Source organism: Melanaphis sacchari, unplaced genomic scaffold, assembly GCF_002803265.2.
Source record: "Melanaphis sacchari strain LSU unplaced genomic scaffold, SCAv2.0 Contig1439_pilon_pilon, whole genome shotgun sequence".
Classification (NCBI taxonomy): domain Eukaryota; kingdom Metazoa; phylum Arthropoda; class Insecta; order Hemiptera; family Aphididae; genus Melanaphis; species Melanaphis sacchari.
In genome coordinates, this window is record NW_020270613.1 from 604,350 (window position 1) to 624,844 (window position 20,495).

At 23.9% G+C, this 20,495-nt stretch overlaps 1 protein-coding gene across 2 annotated transcripts; it reads left to right on the top strand.

Moving 5' to 3' along the window:
• Positions 1–11,536: 11,536 nt before the first annotated feature.
• Positions 11,537–18,187, top strand: LOC112591800 (insulin-degrading enzyme-like). 2 transcript variants are annotated; one of them, XM_025335729.1, is made up of 22 exons: positions 11,537–11,693; positions 12,087–12,262; positions 12,490–12,697; positions 12,758–12,927; positions 13,035–13,157; positions 13,220–13,422; positions 13,488–13,688; positions 13,761–13,898; positions 13,964–14,067; positions 14,403–14,505; positions 14,589–14,684; positions 14,746–14,855; positions 15,406–15,550; positions 15,617–15,727; positions 15,800–15,920; positions 15,987–16,078; positions 16,147–16,258; positions 17,009–17,166; positions 17,228–17,362; positions 17,422–17,631; positions 17,685–17,804; positions 17,880–18,187. In XM_025335729.1, the coding sequence occupies exons 2-22, from the start codon at positions 12,106–12,108 to the stop codon at positions 17,985–17,987; spliced, it is 2,925 nt and encodes a 974-aa protein (XP_025191514.1). In that variant the 5' UTR covers positions 11,537–11,693; positions 12,087–12,105; the 3' UTR covers positions 17,988–18,187. The 2 variants fall into 2 exon arrangements, with proteins under 2 accessions (XP_025191514.1, XP_025191513.1); XM_025335728.1 differs by lacking the exon at positions 11,537–11,693 and having other exon boundaries at positions 11,866–12,262.
• The last annotated feature ends 2,308 nt before the right edge of the window (positions 18,188–20,495 follow it).

Consider the following 20,495-nt stretch of genomic DNA (forward strand, 5'->3'; position numbering starts at 1 on the left):
TTATAATCATGACTGATCAATATATAGTTAAAAAAAAAAAATAAAAAAAATCTATATTAGAGTAAACACATTATAAGATACAGAAACTGAATATTATTATAAGTTTCTGTAACGTTATTTTTTCACAGAGAACTTTGTAGAAGTTTCTGAGAGTGAATATATCAATATATTAAACATTCAGGTCTTGGCTGCATATAAAATTGTGTATTCATGGTCTTACCAATTTAATTTTCCAATGCTTTGGATAAGTTTAATCGAAAATAATACAATCCAAGATTGGCATTGAAAAAATAGAACATAATTTAAAAAAACTTCATACCTGAATATTTCACTGCATTGACATTAATTGTTTTCATTTTATATTCTGAGCGGAAAGTAGAATCAATTGATTTTAAAATGTATATTTTTTATTTATTTTGTGTCAACACGTTTTGGAACAGAAATTTGCTTCAATCTTCAACTTCAAAAGTGGTTTCAATATAAGTAGCAAATTCTAAGTAATAAATAAGAAGTTTTAAAAATAATCATTAAAAAGAAGTAAAAATTAAAAAAAAAAATGTTGACACAACATAAAATTATTTGATCAAATAGATTTGGATTTTTTTTTTTATTTATTTAAAAAATGAACATTCTTAGTCTATATAGACATGATTTTTTTTAAAGTTTGTACTTTTATAGTAATCAATAATAGTATTTTTCTGAGTTATTAGGAATTTGGGTAACTAAGGAAATTAATGAATTAGGTAACAAGAAAATATAAATGAAATCAAACGAGAGTTTTTATGCAACACAATTAGTTAAGCATCCAGTTTTTGATTATAAATAATTGATTTCGTTGTATTTATTTGTTACTTAAAAAGGTATAACAGCTAAATGGGTGAGACTTAATATTTTCATCAAATGTTTAGGCTCTTCTGAGGAATCTATAGAAATTTAAAATGCTTTAATTAATAAAAATTGTTTTTCGTCCAAAAAGCTTAAAAATGTAATACAATACTTTTTAAATATTTTAAAGAAATTTAAAAACTTTTATAGTAAAATTAATTTAAAAAACACATTTCCAAAGTTTCTTTTTTTTTTTCAAGAGTTTGAAATTTAAATTTTGTCAATTATTAAATATATTATATAATCAAAAATAATTATTATCTAAAGATTTTAGTTATTTTAAAATGATGAAAAAAAATGAGGTACATATTTAGACTTAATTTGTTAAGAGACCGTTCTGGTAACAAAATTTGACCGTAAAAATATGCTTTCTTACTACTCATCTAAAACACCTCTCGTTAGTCGTAAAAATATGAATTTTTTTACCAAAATAAACTTGAGAAGTTCTTCTAGACAATTACGTTCCAGTTTTTTGATATATTTTTTTGTCTATTTAACCTAACCTCTAAATATTTTAAATTTTTTTAAAATAATTGGTCTGAAAAAAAATAAAAAATCTGAAACGCAATTGTCTAAAAGAGCTTTTCAAGTTTATTTTGGTGAAAAATCATGTTTCTATGACTTAAAATTTATAAGTAACGAGAGTTGAGGAAAATGAGAAGTACGAAAGCATGTTCTTACAGTCGAATTTTGTTACTAGAACAGCCTCTTAATCGTAGTATTAATAAATATTAATAATTATTAAATATAGTTTCTTAGAATAGCATGTTATAGTTAAGTAACCTATATATAGTAGGACTGATTATGCATACCATTTTCGTGGTGTTTACCAACCGATAAGTGATAACATAATATATAATTCATAATTATATGAGTTAAAATAACAATCATACCTACTAAAACAACCACCGTGCGTGACGATCGTTAAGTTGACAGCGTAAAATCTTTTATAGTTTCTATAGCGAGTTACGACTGTAGAACATCTTCATATATTTAAATGTATATTACATAATATTATGTTAATACATAAAATGTAAAATATCTTTTGTTTTTTTGACAACAATTTAATTTTAAATAGAAATTTAAACTAAATACATTTTTCTGTACCATTAAATAATTGCAAAACTTTGAGGGTATCAAATTTGTGAGGAAAAGACCCCGGACGGTGACCCACACATTCTGGTATCAAATTGTATCTAGTTAGTAGTTGGTATTTTTTAGTATCAAGAGTGTATATTTTCTAGTATCTATATTTCTTAATAATACGGGAAGACAAAATAAAAAAGGTAGAAAAGTGGGAAGGTACTTTTTTAGATAAGGTTAAAAATTTAATATAATATTCTTCATTAGTACCTAGTTTATACTGGAATAACTGATAACTGATAACAAATACAGTTATTCTACAAACATTTAAAATTTATGTTTAGACGAAATTATACATTTTAACGATAAATAACGGTCGTGTTAGTTATATTTTTATAATTCAAAAATATTATTTGTGGGGACTTAAAACTTTTACGTTTATTATAAATTTTACTATACGCAATGATATATTAAAAAAAAATATGTGGATTTATTATAAAACATTACGTATATTAAGTCTTATAACATGAACCTATTCTAACTGTTTTACTATAAAATGGTTGTGTTATTCATTAACAATTAATAACAATGTAATAAAGAAACATCGAAAACATTTTCCTATTTATTTACCGTATAAATTAACAACTAATTAAAATTATATTTAACTATACTATAATTTTAGAATATTTTACTATAGAATATTACATCTCTACAGGTTTATTCTTATCAAACTACTTTAGAAGTTTTAAGTTGTACAAATTAATTACAAGTTCAGAATAAAATCTTAAATTTCTATAATATACCTATAATACAGTAATACCTATTACTACTATTATTTTTTTATCTACGTTTATGTTAATTATTTTGGACAACATACCTACTCAATCGTAATATTATTATAGCCTTAAAACTTCACAGAATTGTATTTAAGTTGAGACTCGAGATCGAGAGTATTAAATATTATCTTAGAATTTAGAATATCATTATTATTAAATTTAATTATACCAATTATGGAAACACAATTTTTATTTGTTGGTATTGACAAAGTATTCTAAGAAGTTTACATTTATAAAAGTCATTGATGTTATGAATAAAATTTATATTTATTAAAATATACCTACTGGCTATTACCTATTTACCTATACAACTTTTAAAATTAAAGAGAAAAAAGTATTTATTTCAGAATAGCTTTATTTAAACTTTTTATTCCGTAGAACTGAAATATAGATTCCCAATTTCCTACTTATTTCTATAGAGTACTAAACATAAATTTAAAGGGAAATATAATTAAAATCTTTCATGGTAAGATTACTGTATTTTTGTGATAAACTGACATTTATGTGATAGAAAATTAAGGAAAACTATATAAGTGTAAATAGTTTTTGATATTACATGGATAGTTGGATCAGGATTAAATAGAGTAGCTGTTATATTTGGAACAATGGATTAGGTCCTATACTCAATTTATTTCTGAGTAAATTCTTGGAATTAAGTCTGCCCAAGTGTTAAAAATCCTTAAAAATATTTTGTATAATAGGTAGGTACTATAGGAAATATACTATCAGTGGTACGCAAGAAAGGATATGAAGTGTGCGCTACTGTATTAAGTAATGTAATTATGTATTGTGAAATTCAAAAATATTAGTAGTAAAAAGTTATTGAAAATAATTAACACGGTGATACATCTTTTATACAATTTATACAATGCATTCTATAATTTGTATAGGTTAAAGACTATTGGTAACCTTATTAGGTATAGACGGTATAGTAGTACAAACTATAGGTAACAATAAACGATGTACGTATAACACTTTTGATAATATATCCATACAGCTGTACAGTAGGTACACCAATATTGTAAATTACCGCATACAGATTCCGTTATTTGTCCAAATGACCTATTTATATACAATCCCCATGAGCTTAAAACTACTGAAACGAGTTGACCTAGTTAGAATATCAATAATGATTATAAATAACCCTCAGAAAAAATTATTAAGCGTCGAAACTTGGCCATTGGCTAACAATTTTTTATTTATAAGTTATAAATTCAGTTAGTTGTTTTATATTTAAATAATAGTAAAATAAATTAATACTAAACAATACAATTAATATAAATGACATTGGCGAAAAAATATTCATAGTAATTTATTTAATGAGTTTGAGTTGCCAGTTATTAGTCGTTTCATTTGTCCTACTAAATTTTTTGATTTCTGACAATTGCAATGTATAGACAATTAACCAGAAGGTTAATTGACAATGATTTGATATTTTTAATTAAATTAAATTTTATTATAACATATGTTATTTTTTTCTTACATAGTTATGTAGGAGGTTCGGCATTGAATCCCTGGTTATTTTAGAATTGTTGGTTTCTTCCTCAGATTATGACAATATTATACATAGGTATTAGTAGTGAATTTATATTGAGTGCTTTATCAAGTGTACTCGTTAGCCTTTTATACTTGAATGATGTAATTATTCAAATTCTAGTTTTTAATTATAGGTATACGGTGTACTTATATTTGAGCGTAATATTTTTAGATACTTAGATTTTTTGTATCATTTAGGAGTGTTGCATATTACTATTAAATTATTTTTTCTAATGAGAACTACCCTTTTTTATAAAATGGGTATCACATGTTTCAACTGTACATTTCTGGGGACTTATATAATATTTCTAATTTTGTATAAAATTATAAGCCTAATCTATAACGATCAACCTTTATAATGGAAATTTTATCATATTAGACAGGTAGGTATACTCATATACCCATATGGTATATATAGTGTACTAAGAATTACAACTTTTGGTCATGAAAATATAAAATGTGATTTCGATTTTCTGTATATCTATAAAATTAAAATATTTTAATTATTTTAATAAATAATATTTATGATTTACTATTTGGGTATAACTATAATGAGTAATGGGTATCTCGAAATAAACAAACTTTATTTTTTAAATACTAGTCAACAACCGACAACTAAAACGTGATCAACTAGATATTTTAATATAAACTACAGCAGTCAGCAACAAAAAGAAATATCCATTTGTTGTAGAATAATTTCAGGTTTCTTGCATAGTACACAGATATAAGAAATACTTTTAATGAGCACAATGAACTATAAAACACAACCAAACCTGTTATGAAGGTACCGTTTTCCATACAAAATAAATTATGTTCATGTACTACCTATTTATACTAGACGATTTCAATATTTAATTCTAGAAATATCAACAATATTACTTAAATAAAATCAAAAAAGTTTGAATAAGTAACTTTAAACTAGATACCTATACTTACTTGAAATTTTAAGATAGTTTATTAATTACTATAATATATAATTCATAAATGAATTTATATGAAATTATAAAATGCAATATGTATTGAACAAATGTTATTTATTCGTAATAAGTAATAACAATTCATTGCATAATATATTGATATCTAACATAATATATTTATGTAGGTATGCCATCTACAAAGTATGAAATGTATCCCTATAGAAAATGGGTTTTGGGTGTTAGATCAAGAAGGTTTCATATTTTAAAATAACAATAAATCAATCAAAAACATATTATAAGTTAAGCATAACTAAGTTTACCAAAAAATTATTAAAACTATAATAGTGAAACACATTGAATTAAATTTATTTGACGTTTTTTATTATTGTTTTTCAAAGTATTTGCAATAAATTGGCAATGTCTAATAAGTATACCTAACCTATAATTAGAAACTTAATTTAGACAGTTATTAATTTTTTAAGTAAATTTAAGGTAATTTGTTTGATTTTTTTTTTTTTTTTTGTAACGCCAAAATAACTAGGAACACTAATTATTTAAAAACAGTCTTTTAAAATTACGAATTACATTTTATTTTTACTACATAAAAACAAGTTTTTCTTGAACATTTATAATCACTTATAACAGTATTGGGTTGTCATACAAACCATCCAATTTACAAATTTACAATTACTTATTAAAATTAAACAATTCTATAGGTAGGTAAAAAATATTTTTAATTGGACTTGTACTTTGTATAAACTATAAAAACATATAGCCTATATAATGATTAATATTTAAATAATAAGTATACAATTAGAGAATATTCCTATTACAGGTATCTGGCATGTTTGGAGTTAATATTATTTAAAATTTATATACTTGGAAAAATAAACAATAACAATAAGAACAATTCTAAACCTAATATATAATAGAGTATAGCACGTAAGCATAGATGGTTTCTACTATTGATCTACTTTTAAAATACAGAGTACCATCAATGACTAAATTATCATTATTTTTTAAATTTTAAATTTTGATTTTACAATATATTTATATATCAAATAGTAAACAAATGTGATTATGAAGATGATAAGATAAAAAAAAAATGTTCATATTTTGCAGAATAAAGAAACCTTCCATTGAAGAATCTTTAAATTTTACAATTGAACTGAAGTTGTTGATAATAAAAAATGCATTGCATTTTTTCTTTCTTAAATAACAAAAAAATAATCTAGTTATCTTTTTGCTTTGTATTTTATTACGTACCTAACTCAAATATATTTTTAAAAAGTAACTCACTCAAAATTAAAAATAATTGGTATCTACTAGACGACTATACCTTTTAAACAGTTTAATATAGTTTAATTTTAGTATAAAAATATTATGTATGATTTAAAAAAAATATGTTATTAACTATGTTATTATACTTTGTGTTTGTGTTTACTACCTATACCATATTATAACTCTATCTAAAATATGTCCAACGCTTTATTAATAAAAATTATTTGAAATATTCAGCTAGGTAATATTTTACATAATAATATGATTACCTAATATTGTTATATATTTATATTTCATGTACAAAAATCCCCAAATTTCAGAATAATTAAAAATGTATTTATTCGAATTTTAATATTAGGAATTTTAAAGTACTACTTAATGATTACATTTTCAAATACTTAGTTTTTTTATATTTTTAAGGATATGATTTTTTTGAAAATGTTAATACATCTAAATCATCACTTTGGTCCTCTATAGTTCCAAACCTATTATCCTTAGCAAATAGCTTAAATTTTATGTTTAAGTTTAAATATTTTTGATTTATATTAACAAAAATCTTCTGTTAAAAAATTTACCATAAAAAGGGGAGGGATTTTCGTTTAAAAAAACATTTTGTTTTGTCACTCAATACTCCTTTACAGAAATAAAAAAATTAAATGTAAATATAAATATACAGTCATTGAATATTTATTAAATTCCAAAAATAAGAAATTTGAACAAATAGGTAGGTATAGGAACATTCTTAAAAGATAGAATGGACCGATAAGTGTACCTACAGAATAAAGCCGATAGAGGTGAACATTCTTAGTGAATAATTCTAACCATATTTACTAACTCAAAGAAAAATTATGTAATTATGGTATACTCGTTCTAACTAACATTTTTTTTTTAAATTAAAAATGATAATAATAATATTGTTTTTATTGCTTTAATTATAGTTGTTAAATATTCTATAACGCATTTAAAAATTATAGTACGGACATATTATATAGGCATATGGGCGTGTCAAGTGTAGGAAGTACTTGGTATTTTATTTGGCAGTCGATGATTATAATATTAAAACTCACTTGAGAATATTAAGTTAAAGAACACAAAGACTGTTTTTAAATTATACAATCATTAAACATATTTTAAATGTGTATACTTGATTATAATTTTATTTATTTTAAACATTTGTAAAAAAGAATTTTTTTATTTGATAATGAAGTTAATAAAGGACCTTAAATATGGTTAATAAAAAAGAAAAAGAAAATCAAACTCCAACTTAAAATCGAAAAACAAAATTAAATAAAGAATTTAAAAGTAATTGCAATATTTATATTCTCTTATTTTAAAATATATAGGTAAATATCAGTTATAACTTATAAGTATATGTTTACTTTATTTAAAATTAAAGATTAAATAACTGACGTAAGAATGATAAAACACATTTTTAAATAGGTATATAGTTAAAAATAAAAACATGGGTAGTAGGTAGAATCAAATATTAATTTAAATATTAAAAAGACTAAACGAAATAAACATAAATTTACCTACATGCTAATTACATATGTTAACACTTAATAGTTAATACTTCAAATCGATAAATTAAAAAAAGTTGAATAGTACAATATACATAATGGTATATTAACAACAAATCTAGTGGACAGCATAGGCGCAATTTAGATTAAATTTATGGGGGTGCTAGATTTATGTTGACCAAAATGACGTGTGGGTGACTTTTTCTCCACATCCATTTTCTACAGCACTATTCATACATTTTCGTTAAACTATCTTATTATTTATTAATAATTTATAATAAAATAAAATATTAATTAAGAAAATAAAACACAAATTTCATATATAACTTATAAATAATTACATTTTTTATTTTTTAAATTATATTAAAGATATACGTCTTTGAGACATACTAAAATTATTTATTATTTTATCTTTATAAATTTTAGTGCTTAGATCTCTCTCAATATTAATAACTGTTTTCCATTTATCAAATAGTCGAAAGACGTTTCGGCGTAATTGTTATCGACTTATTGATAATCGTTTTATAAAATCTTCTTGCGTAATTAATACATAATAATTAATATGAAAATGAAAAGTTCTAGAATCAAATCTATCCTAATGTCTATGACATAATATCATAAATCATTATTTATAATCAATAAAAATTCGATGATGTTATTAAAAATTTGAGGGTGCTAATATGAAATTTGAGGGTGCTAGCACCCCCAAACGCCCCCTCCAAATTGCACCTTTAGTAAACAGTTATCTAAAGTTAGCTCAGAAGTCAAAATCACGTAATACATATAGTAGTTATACCTATTACTTATATAAAATAAAATGTAATAATATTTTCTAACGGACTGAATTTTCTCGGAAAATATGTAATAAGTTCATATATATGTATGCATAAAATTGTTTACTGAGTGTGCTATTTAAAGGGAATTACATGTTGAGAAATATCATTGGAACAAATTTATTTTAAGAGCACATGTTTACTATTTAACCTTGAATATAATATTTGTAAAATAATTGCTCAAAAATCATAATTTGGATAGGTAAATATATTTTTAGAATAATATTTATCAGAAAAAAGTAAAAACACATAAATATTTTATGACTACTCGATGGGAACGATATAATTGCAGAAAAATAACAATGCAGAACGAAATATTAAATACAAACGTACAATCAAATGTTGCAAAATCATCAAATAGTAATATACAGTATATAATAATAAAAATATGCACCTACAAAGTGTGCGTACACAATTTTTTTCGTTGATCATTAAAAATTCATTAATTTATGATTTAGAAGTAGAATAGGTACCTGAAATTTATTTATTTTTTGTTTTTCGTTTTAATTAAAAAATCAATTTTCTATTGAGATAAATATTATTCTTCCAACGGATTAATACGTAGGTAATATAATACCCAAGTTCCAAACAAACATTTAAGCTAGCTGCTTCTCCCAATCATAAATAATTGACGTATTGCTTTACCTATATACCTAATAATTCAAATCAGTAAGATTATTAATTATTATAAAACAAATAGAAAATAACTTTTCTCTTTATACAATATTAATTATTATTTAGTTCGCGAATATTATATTTGATAAATTATGCTTAAACTATGGTTATTGGTTTTAAAATCGGCTCAGTTCCCCTTCTCATGTTCTGAAACCTATATTTTGCCTAAACATCAATCAAACTTTGTGTAGTATAAACATTTTCATTGAAATAAACGTCAGTAAAATACTTATTAATAACTGATGTAAATGGTAGTATTCTATATCGATTAATAATACGATATTGAAGGATACATAGTATAGGTACTTTAATAGTATCTAGCGACTAGCAGTGTTAAAATATTTCAATCTTAACAATTATTTTGAAAATTCAGTAGGTATATCTTATACATTCATATTATACATGTATAGGACATGTAACGGACGTGATGTATTTGTTTAAATTATTAGATGATCGTCTCCTACGCCATGTCATGCCTATTAATTACCTTTAGTTCCTATATATACCTACAATTATAATCTATGTATTTTTAGAAGCTATATATCTATGCATCGGACGATTAAAATTCAAATCAAATAAATGAATATAATTTCAACTACTTACTATATAGTTTATATATTATAATAAATTATTATTTTAACCCATAACTCGTTTTCCATCTGTCTAGACCAGCGGTTCCCAAACTTTTTCAGCCTCGGAGCCTTTTTTTAAGGAGAAGTTTCTTGTGGAGCCCCAAGAAATATTTAACGTTCATTTGCATTTGCTTGTGTTCTATGAAGCATAATTAACACGAACTGTATACATACGGACAATAATGAACGAAGCCCTTGGGAAACTATTGCGGAGCCTCAAGGGCTCCGCGGAGCACAGTTTGGGAACCGCTGGTCTAGACAAATACCCATTACTTTGTGCATTGTTCTTAACATGTATATTTTTGAGTTAAAATATCAAATTGTAATAAATGACTTTTAATAAAACTATAAAAGTTATCCTATGAATCATTCATTGCAATGTATTCCTACATAATATTAAGTTAATATTCAAAACTCATTCGGTAATAAACTAGGTAATAAAGCTATTTGTACTGTAGGTAGTTAACAGAATACCTACGCAGAGATTGATTAATAATTATAAGTTAAGTAAACAAGTTAAAATCTGTAAAAGATATTTAAATGTTTTTAAAATAATTATACTACATACACTTTAAGACTTAAATAAAATAATTAATGTTACCAAAACAATGGAAAATAAGAGTACTTCTGTTGTACGTAAAAGAATATAAATAACTATAGAGAAAAATATATTTTATTTTCTTAATAATTACTAATGATTTTTTTTGATTATAGATATTTATTAATTATACTTAAAATAGCTAAATAGGCAATGGTCAATGGCTATTTAATGTAAACCTATTAATACAACAATACATTTTTAACTGTCATTAATATTCTATGTAACCATGTAAGTATAGGAAACTAGTCATATAGAAATAAAAAAGATTAACTATACTAAAGTTACATATTCATGATAATCGTTAATTGTATAAATTATTGAACTATCTCTGCAATAAAATTTCCTAGTTCAAATTCTTTATTTGTTATTTTTAAAACTATAACAACTTATAATATTTATATACCATATTTTTATAATTTGCACTGCTATAAATTAGTAAAACACTATTTAAATAAAGACATAGAAATGGTGAATAAAATATGAATGTACTTGTAATATAATTGACTTACTAAAATGTTTAGAATGTGTTGAATTTGAATCTTTGTAGGTATTTAAGAAAACAAATTAAAAATGATGATAAAAATCTTCAACTTAGGTAACTAAGACATTGTTTAAGTTTATTAAAGGTTTAAATAAGTTTTCCCGCGGCTATGGATTTAGAAAATTACAGTGATAACAATAATATAATTTATTGATTAAAAATTTCGTTTTAACTCTGAACTATTGAAAACGAAAAACGTCATCCAATTTGATAAAAGCATTAAGTATATAAAGTATATTTACTTTGTTTTGTTGTATACTAGTACACCTATACATTAAGCAGTTAGTATCTACCTTCAACCTACTGGTTAATTTTGTAAATGTGAGTCTTGTACTCTAAAGTCAACGTTTAAGGTAAGTTTATCGTATTTTGGAACGCAATGAAATTTTGTGCCAGAACAAAACAAACCCGTAATATGCACCACAGTCGTTACGAACGGTTTATAATGATTAAAATACTCCTTGGTTACCCACACAAAGAAATCGATTATGATTTATCTTATTATCTATCAATACATCTTAATAATATTTCGTCAGTCATTATAAGCAGCACAATGTGCCTCTCTCCGCGTTACTACTCGGCCAGCAATGCTGGTTATTTACATTGCTAACCATGCACTGTCTGAGGTCGATTGTGTTTTCATTGCTGTTTGTGCTACTAATAGCTGTTTTTAATGTACACAGCACGAATATACCTCCATATATCCAACGCCATGGTATGGTGTACAAATATTCTCGTTTTTTCAGTTCATTAAAATCTTTAACCATGTCTGAAAAAGTTGAGAGACGTATTGACAATATTGAAAAGTCCATCGGAGACTCTCGGATCTATCGGGGATTGGTGATGAAAAATGGTCTTACTGCTCTATTGATAAGTGATCCTGAAACTGACAAGTCTGCCGCATCTCTATCAGTTGCAGTTGGTAAGTTTTGAAACAATTTATAATAATTATTATTATAGCTAGTATTTCTTAACAATTAGGTGATTTTATACTTAATATTTTTACCTAAATATTTGTATAAATGAATATCTTAAAAATGACAGAGAGCTTTTAAAAGAATATAAAAATAAATCCAATATTTTATGTAGGCAGTATTATAAATTTTATTTTCTATTACTAATTTTAATATTTTTTTATTTTTATATTAGGTAGTTTGAGTGAACCAAAAGACTTACCAGGTTTAGCTCATTTTTGTGAGCACATGTTATTTTTGGGTACAAAAAAATATCCAGTAGAAAATGAGTTTACACAGTTTTTAACACAAAATGGCGGATCTTACAATGCATATACTGCAAATGATCATACGAATTATTATTTTTCCACTAAAACAGAATCATTAGAACCATCATTGGACAGGTTTAGAATGAATATTTATTTTTTTAATATATATACTTATACTTGAATATTTTATAATAGATTTGCTCAATTTTTCCTTGAACCTCTGTTTACAACAAGTGCAACTGAAAGGGAAATTGGAGCTGTTAACTCTGAACATGAAAAAAATATTGCTGATGATTTTTGGCGTTTAGCACAATTAGAAAAAAATTCAGCTGATCCAAATCATGCTTATAATCAATTTGGAACAGGTAAACTATAAATAAATTATTTTGTGTGATAATCTAAATTATAGAAGTAAATTTTAGTTAAAAACTGACTTTTTATTATTTATTTTTTTTTTTTGTTTGCTGTTTAGGTACTAAAGAGACATTATGGGATCTTCCTAAATCAAGAAACATTAGTGTTCGTGATCAATTATTGGAGTTCCATTCTAAATGGTACTCATCTCATTTAATGTACTTAACTATTCTCGGAAAAGGTATTAGCGAAAAGGTTATTTTTATTTATTGTATAAAGTTAATTATTATAATATATTTTTAGAGGATTTAAATACTTTGGAAGAATTGGCTGTATCTTTATTTGGAGACATTGAAAAAAAAAATGTAGAAAAGCCATATTGGAATGATCCAATTTATAAAGAAGAACAACTGGCAACTAAGACTGTTGTAGTTCCAGTAAAAGATATTAGAATGCTATCTGTTAATTTTCTTATTCCAGATCAAAGCAAATACTATAAAAGCATGGTAAAAATATTTGTTAATTATTTACACAATTTAGACATTTAAAAAAATTAATTTTATTAATTTAGCCTAGCAGATATTTGAGTGCTCTATTTGGTCATGAAGGCCCTACAAGTATTTTAGCAGTTTTAAAAAAAAGAGGATGGTCTAGTAAACTTTCAGCTGGTAATAAATTTGAAGCTAGAGGAATTGAGCTTTTTGATATTGATGTAGATTTAACAGAAAAAGGAGTTGATCATGTTGATGACATTATTAAATTAATTTTTCAAGTAAAATATTTATTTTGATAAAATTTTTAATCAGTAATATATATTTAAAAATGTATATTTTATATGGCTTAGTATGTGAATATGTTAAAACGTGAAGGACCCCAAGAATGGTTCCATGATGAAAATAGTAACATTAGCGCAATGCAATTTCAATTTAAAGATAAAGGTTCTCCGTTAGATTATGTTTATCGTTTATCTTCTCATATGATAGTAAGTTATATTTTTTATTATTTACTTTTATTATTTATATGTTATAATGTTAATAACTGTTTTAGAATTACAAATTGGAAGATGTATTAACTGCTGAATATTTAATACGGGAATGGAGACCTGAATTAATAGTAGAACTTTTAAGTTACATTAGACCAGATAATATGAGGTATCTATGAATAAAACTTAAAACAAAAACTAACACTGATAATTTTTTTATGAGTTAACATTATGACTATTATTATAGGTAATAATTCAATTAACTACAGAAAACAGTATAAAATGATGTTACAATTTATCATGTTATATATTACTTAATAAATAATAACTAATACATTTTAACTATATTTAAAATAAGAAGACATGTTTGTTTTGTTAATTGTGTGTTGATATTTCAGTTGATTTAGATACAGTAGATAAAAATACTTCTATAATTATACTCAGATATAAATAAAATAACATATTCTAATTATTTAAAAAAATTTAAATATTTTAATATTGCAGAGCAACAGTAGTTTCCAAAGTATTTCAAAACCAAACAGATACTGTAGACAAATATTACAGAACACAATATTCAATAATACCAATACCATCAACGACTTTAAATGTAATGTATATATTACATACCTAAATATTATATTATATTTATTACGATTAATTGAAATTTATTTTAATTTTTTGAATGTTTAGGAGTGGAAAAAAGATGATTTATGTGAAGATTTAAAAATGCCATTGAAGAATGAATTTGTTGCTACAGATTTTAATTTAGTGCCAATTGACAAAAATGTAATATAATTATTTATTATATAGTTTTCACGCATGGTTAAAATATATTTTTCTTCTGTAGGAACCAGGATACCCACATATTATTCATGAATCACATGTTTTGAGATGTTGGTTTAAAACTGATACAGAATTCAGATTTCCTAAAGCATTTGTATCAATTGACTTTTTCAGGTAATTAATCACTTAGAACTATAAATAATTTCTAATACTTAATTAATTATACATTACCTTAATACATTTTCTTTTGCTATTTAAATTACTGAAACAAATATAACTAACTTCAAAATATTTTTAATTGTATTGATCTAATATACTGCTTTTTTTTATTTAATATAAAATTTATATTCATACATTATATATTATATAAGAGGCTTAGACTTAACATGATTACTGCATACTTAAAATCTACTATATAGTAAGAGCCAATTCTCAGATATTTTTATTGAAATATACACATTTTTCTATTTATTATCTTTTGATAAATAGTTATTATTTAATGTTAAAAATCATTATTAAAAAAGAAAAACAAAAATAACTTGTATTCTTGTTAGTAATCATTTATTTTAAAATCATAATTTTATTTTTGTTATGCTTTTAAACTATGAATTTTTAAAAAAATCTTTTATTAGTTTATTGAAACTTTTCTGTGTTAAATTGCTTTCTATTATGTTATTAACTATTTTCTATCTTGGTTATTTTTTAAATTTAATTTTTATATTAGCCATATTGTAATGTCCGATCCATTCCATTGCAATATTATGAGTCTTTTTGTAAGATTATTCAATGAAGATTTTTCTGAATACACATGGGATGCAACCAGGGCTAGTCTAAATTTAATTATACAGCCAAGTAGTTATGGTTTCAAGGTAAAGTCCACTCAAAATTCTCTGCTAAAATATTTATGTTATGACATTAAAACTTTTATTTTTTAGATGCAATTGAGTGGATTTAATCACAAGTTACATATTTTGCTAGAAAAAACTATTAATAAGCTTTTAGCTTTCAAGATTGATCCACTACGTTTTGAAATTCTTAAAGAAGAAGTAAGTTCTAATTACAAAATTAAATTTAAAATAATTTCTTTAATACATATAAAACTTAATATTTGTGTATAGAAAATTAGAGATTTGAAAAATATTGACATGGAACAACCTTATCATAGTGCAATGAGGTATAATTCAGTAATTTTATCAGAAGATGCATGGGCTCCTAACGAATTATTGGATGCCATTGACGGTAAGTCATTACTCATAACATTATGCATAATTATAACTGTTTGATATAATTCTTGTATGTTTTTAGATGTTCAGATAAAAGACATTGAGGTATTTATTGAAAAATTCCTTTCGCATATGTTCATGGAAGCATTAGTATATGGTAATATAGATAAACCTGTAAGTATTTTATATTAATAATTATCAGTTAGAAATGTTACTTACTCAATTATATGAATTTATTGTAGAAAGCATTAGAACTTATTCATATATTAGAAACACCATTTTTGGGTCGAAATGGATTCCGTAAATTATTACCACGTCAAATGGTTAGGTCGCGAGAAGTGGAACTTAAAGATAGTGAGTTAAATATTTTAATTTTATTTGAGTCTAAGTAAAGAGAAAATATTTTTATTTTTATTTCTATTTCTATGTAATAATGAAAATCAACACATGGATGGTTGTTTATTATATTTTTCATTACAAAAGTTTTGTATTACTATTTTAAATTAATTGTTTAAAAATATTACAGATTTATATTTATTAAAGAATTTAACTAATCTGTAACTTTGGTTGATCTGGTTGTAATACTATAGATATTTAGTTTATTACTTTTAAAATGCATTTGGATTTACATTTTACAGTAGGTGAAAACATTATAAAATATACAATTAACTTTTTTCCTACCATTTTTTTTCTTTTTATATGCTTAATTCAATTTTTAATAATTTGAATTTATGTAGATACAGTAAACTATATAATTTAATATTTTATATATTGTTAATTCTTATTTTCTGTATATTTTGATAATTTAATCTTTTTTGATTTCTGATCATATAAACTTAGTCTACAATTTGACAGATTAAAAAGGTTCTTCTATTGTACTTAAATACTGTGTATAATACCATATTAGTTGAATATTAAATTGACATTATCTTAATCTCTATAGAATTTTTTAATGAGTAGGAGTAGATTAAATACGAAAAGGGTTCAATCATCTTACTCTTATTTATATAAGTATTATATTAAATCATAATATGATTTTATTATACATTATACTTGTTATTTAATTAAGATTTTAGGAAATTTAATTTATGCATTATATTTAAGGGGAAAATGCATTATATGAAACAACAAGTGATCATCACAGCAGTTCATGTGTTTATATACATTTACAATGTGGTGTTCAGTCTACAAAGAAAAATATGATAATTGGCTTATTTAATGAAATTATTAAAGAGTCTTGTTTTAACACACTACGTACACAAGTATAAAAAACAGTTTTTGTTTTAATAGGAAGAAACTATTAAAATTAACTTTTTGTAATAGGAACAACTTGGGTACATAGTGTTCAGTTCATCAAGTAGAAGTCATGGAATACTGAATTTGCGTATTATTGTGCAATCTGATCGTACTCCGATGTATGTTGATACAAGAATAGAAAACTATATAAACACTATTGAGGTTAGTGGGTTTGAGTAACTACAATTTAGTAATCTAACAAATTAATTTTTGTATTCTAGCAATTATTAATGAATATGTCTGAAGAAGAATTTAACAAATACAAAGATGCTTTAACTGTTAAATTATTAGAGAAGCCTAAAGGCCTAATGAAACAAGCAGCTGTCTATCAAATTGAAATCGACACACAAGACTACAATTTCAACCGAGCACAGATTGAAGTAGAAGCATTAAAATCAATCCATAAAAATGATATTATTGAATTTTATCATGTAAGTGTTACTGCAATTATTTTAGACTGTTATTTAATTAATAATTTGTATAGGATCAAATTAGTCAATCTGGGCCAAAACGACATAAGTTAGCAGTACATGTCAAATCTACATTAAATAATAAAAGCGAGGAAAATGTTAAAGTGGATAATAATCTAATAGCAAACAATAATGTATGTTTTATAACTGTGAATTAATGTTTATTGACCAATGCAAATATTGTTAAGCTATTATTTTTGATCTTACAGATTATTTTGATTAAGGATATAACAGAATTTAAGAAGAAGCATTCACTCTATCCATTGCCAAGCCCATTTATACCTATTGGACCCACATCTACAAAATCCAAGTTATAATATGTATTTTAAATTATTTCTTACAAAAATATATTATATTTTTTTACATCTAAATTATAATAATTCATATTGTATCAAAATATGTATATTTTTTTTTTATCTAGGATTGTAATTAAAATTACATTTTAGACCGGCTCTTCTCAACATATGGTCTTTAGATTATTTAGGATTGCCAATATATAAAATAATACATGAATTAATGTTTGTTTAATTATTTGGTTATCATTTTATAAAGGTTGATAATATCTAGTTTAGTAATTTATTTAACTGATTTCTAAAATAACATTCTTTTTAAATAATTAAATTATTGTTGCATCAAAGTATATTTATTAATCTTATAAAATATCAGTTATTTTGTAAAAGGATTATTATTGTAATTATTGTATACATTTTATTTTTTTAAACATCTAATTGGTTATTCAGGTTCATGATAAACATTAATGATGTTTTATAGTGTAAATAAAAAAAAATGTTCTTAGCCCTAATTTATTGATAGGTATTAAACGGGTACTAGTGTTGCGTGCGATCTACCACTTTCGTATGCTTTAACTGCGATCTACCCATTACCTATTCCAGTTATTTATCAGTAATTTATTGTTAATGACGTTAACGTTATATTTCGTCTCTGATAGTCATTAATAATTTAGTGTGCTTTCGATTTTCGACGACGCTCATAGTTCTTGTCTGTCATTATTTTCGTCTATTTCATAATTTTTCGTTTTTATTTGATAATTTCTTCATGTTTCTCAAATATTTTTATATTCGTGTTGCAAGTTCAGAGCAAGTGTGCAATGAATTCTTACGAGAACGCCAACTTTTAAAAGATGTGAACACTATGCTTCAGTTACATTTGGATTGGTATTGCTGGAAGATGTGGCGGACAAGTCAACCAGATTTGTTCATTGCATTTTTAGAAGATACGCGGGCGACATACATAATTAACGACAACTAAATTGTCTAAAACGAAATTTGTTTTTTGTGGATAATTTTAATATTTTAAATTTTATATTTCCAAAAACAAGCTGGTAGATTGCACTATACACTAGCACCAATAAATGTATGCCAGAGTGGCGCAGTGATTATGCGATTCATCTTGTTACCCACAATTTCATCAAATCTTTGTATGGCACAATGAAAACAATTTATAGTTTAATGTTCTATTATCATTAATTATAGAATAGTTTATTCTACTATTAATGTTATTATGTACTGTACTATACAGCTATCGTTTCAGGTATATCAACAAACTTTAAATTATGAATCACTGATATAGTTATAGGTAACTATGACATACTAAAATATAAATGAATAAAAATATTATACTAATATTTACTATGTTATACTATTCTACTAATATTTCTTAAATTTTAATGAACATAAATGTAAATTTATTATTTCAAACTGTATTATGATTACTTGTGATACATGTATACAATAATAGATGTTATGTTTGATTAGCATGCCAAAATTTTATAAGAATCAATGTAAGTTTGTATGATGCTAATAGACATTGGGAAATTACTGGATTAATTGACACCAAATTTTGAAGACATATTCCTAAAATTCAGAGTTATTATAGAAAGTCATCAAATGCCATTTATTAATAGGTTTCTGAACTAAACACGTTATTTGATCAAAAATTAAACAGCCATTGTGTTTCGATACTTGACGGGTTTATGCACTAAACAAAGTGTTTTATTTCATAAACAATAATTTAAACTTAACACATTTTTCATCATTTTGGCATTTGACGGGTTTCTGAATAATCACTTCACTTAAGGGTTATCAAAATAAGTTTTACATTATTACACTTTCTTTATACCTTTTGTTAATATGTATACCATCAACCATAAAAAAAATCAATAAATGGGTTTGGAATAGAAATAAACACTTAAAAATGCTACCTGATACATTATCTTGTGATGTTCATAGCAGCACTTAGCAGAGAGTAAAAAGCTAACCATAGCATGTACACTGTATCATAGAGATATGATCATTTTACATTCAATATTATAGTTGAACATAATTATTGTAATAACATGTGAATTTATAAATAAATATCTTTTTTTTAGGGAACTTATAACTTTTGCTAATTACCTATAATATATATATATTTAAAGTAAAACTTCCAAAATTTAATAGTCAAAAATATAGAAAATTTAATAATTTATATTCTTCATTGAAAATAAAACAAATATTATATTTGTTTAATTCAACTTATGAACTAATAACTATACAAATTTCAGATCAAAATGAACATTATACATTAACAATACATAAATAACTCAATGACTGTAACATTGAAGTTGTATAAACATAAGACCCATAGTAAAAAATATACTGTTAAATCATATGAGTACTTTCACTTGTTTTTAATAATATAAAATTTTATAGGTATAATGCCTATTATTTTTAATTAATTAAAAAAAAAAAACATTTATATAATTATTATTCTTACACAGAAGTCTAAATATGCATAAAATGTTTACATTGTTTTATAAAACAATT

Bases quoted from the DNA above. Each gene is read 5' to 3' on its own strand.
- LOC112591800 (XM_025335728.1), top strand. From the start codon at position 11,953: ATGCACTGTCTGAGGTCGATTGTGTTTTCATTGCTGTTTGTGCTACTA. The intron at 14,068-14,402 runs GTATCTATGAAT...TTAATATTGCAG, and splicing joins ATTAGACCAGATAATATGAG to AGCAACAGTAGTTTCCAAAG. The intron at 15,551-15,616 runs GTAAAGTCCACT...TTTATTTTTTAG, and splicing joins CAAGTAGTTATGGTTTCAAG to ATGCAATTGAGTGGATTTAA.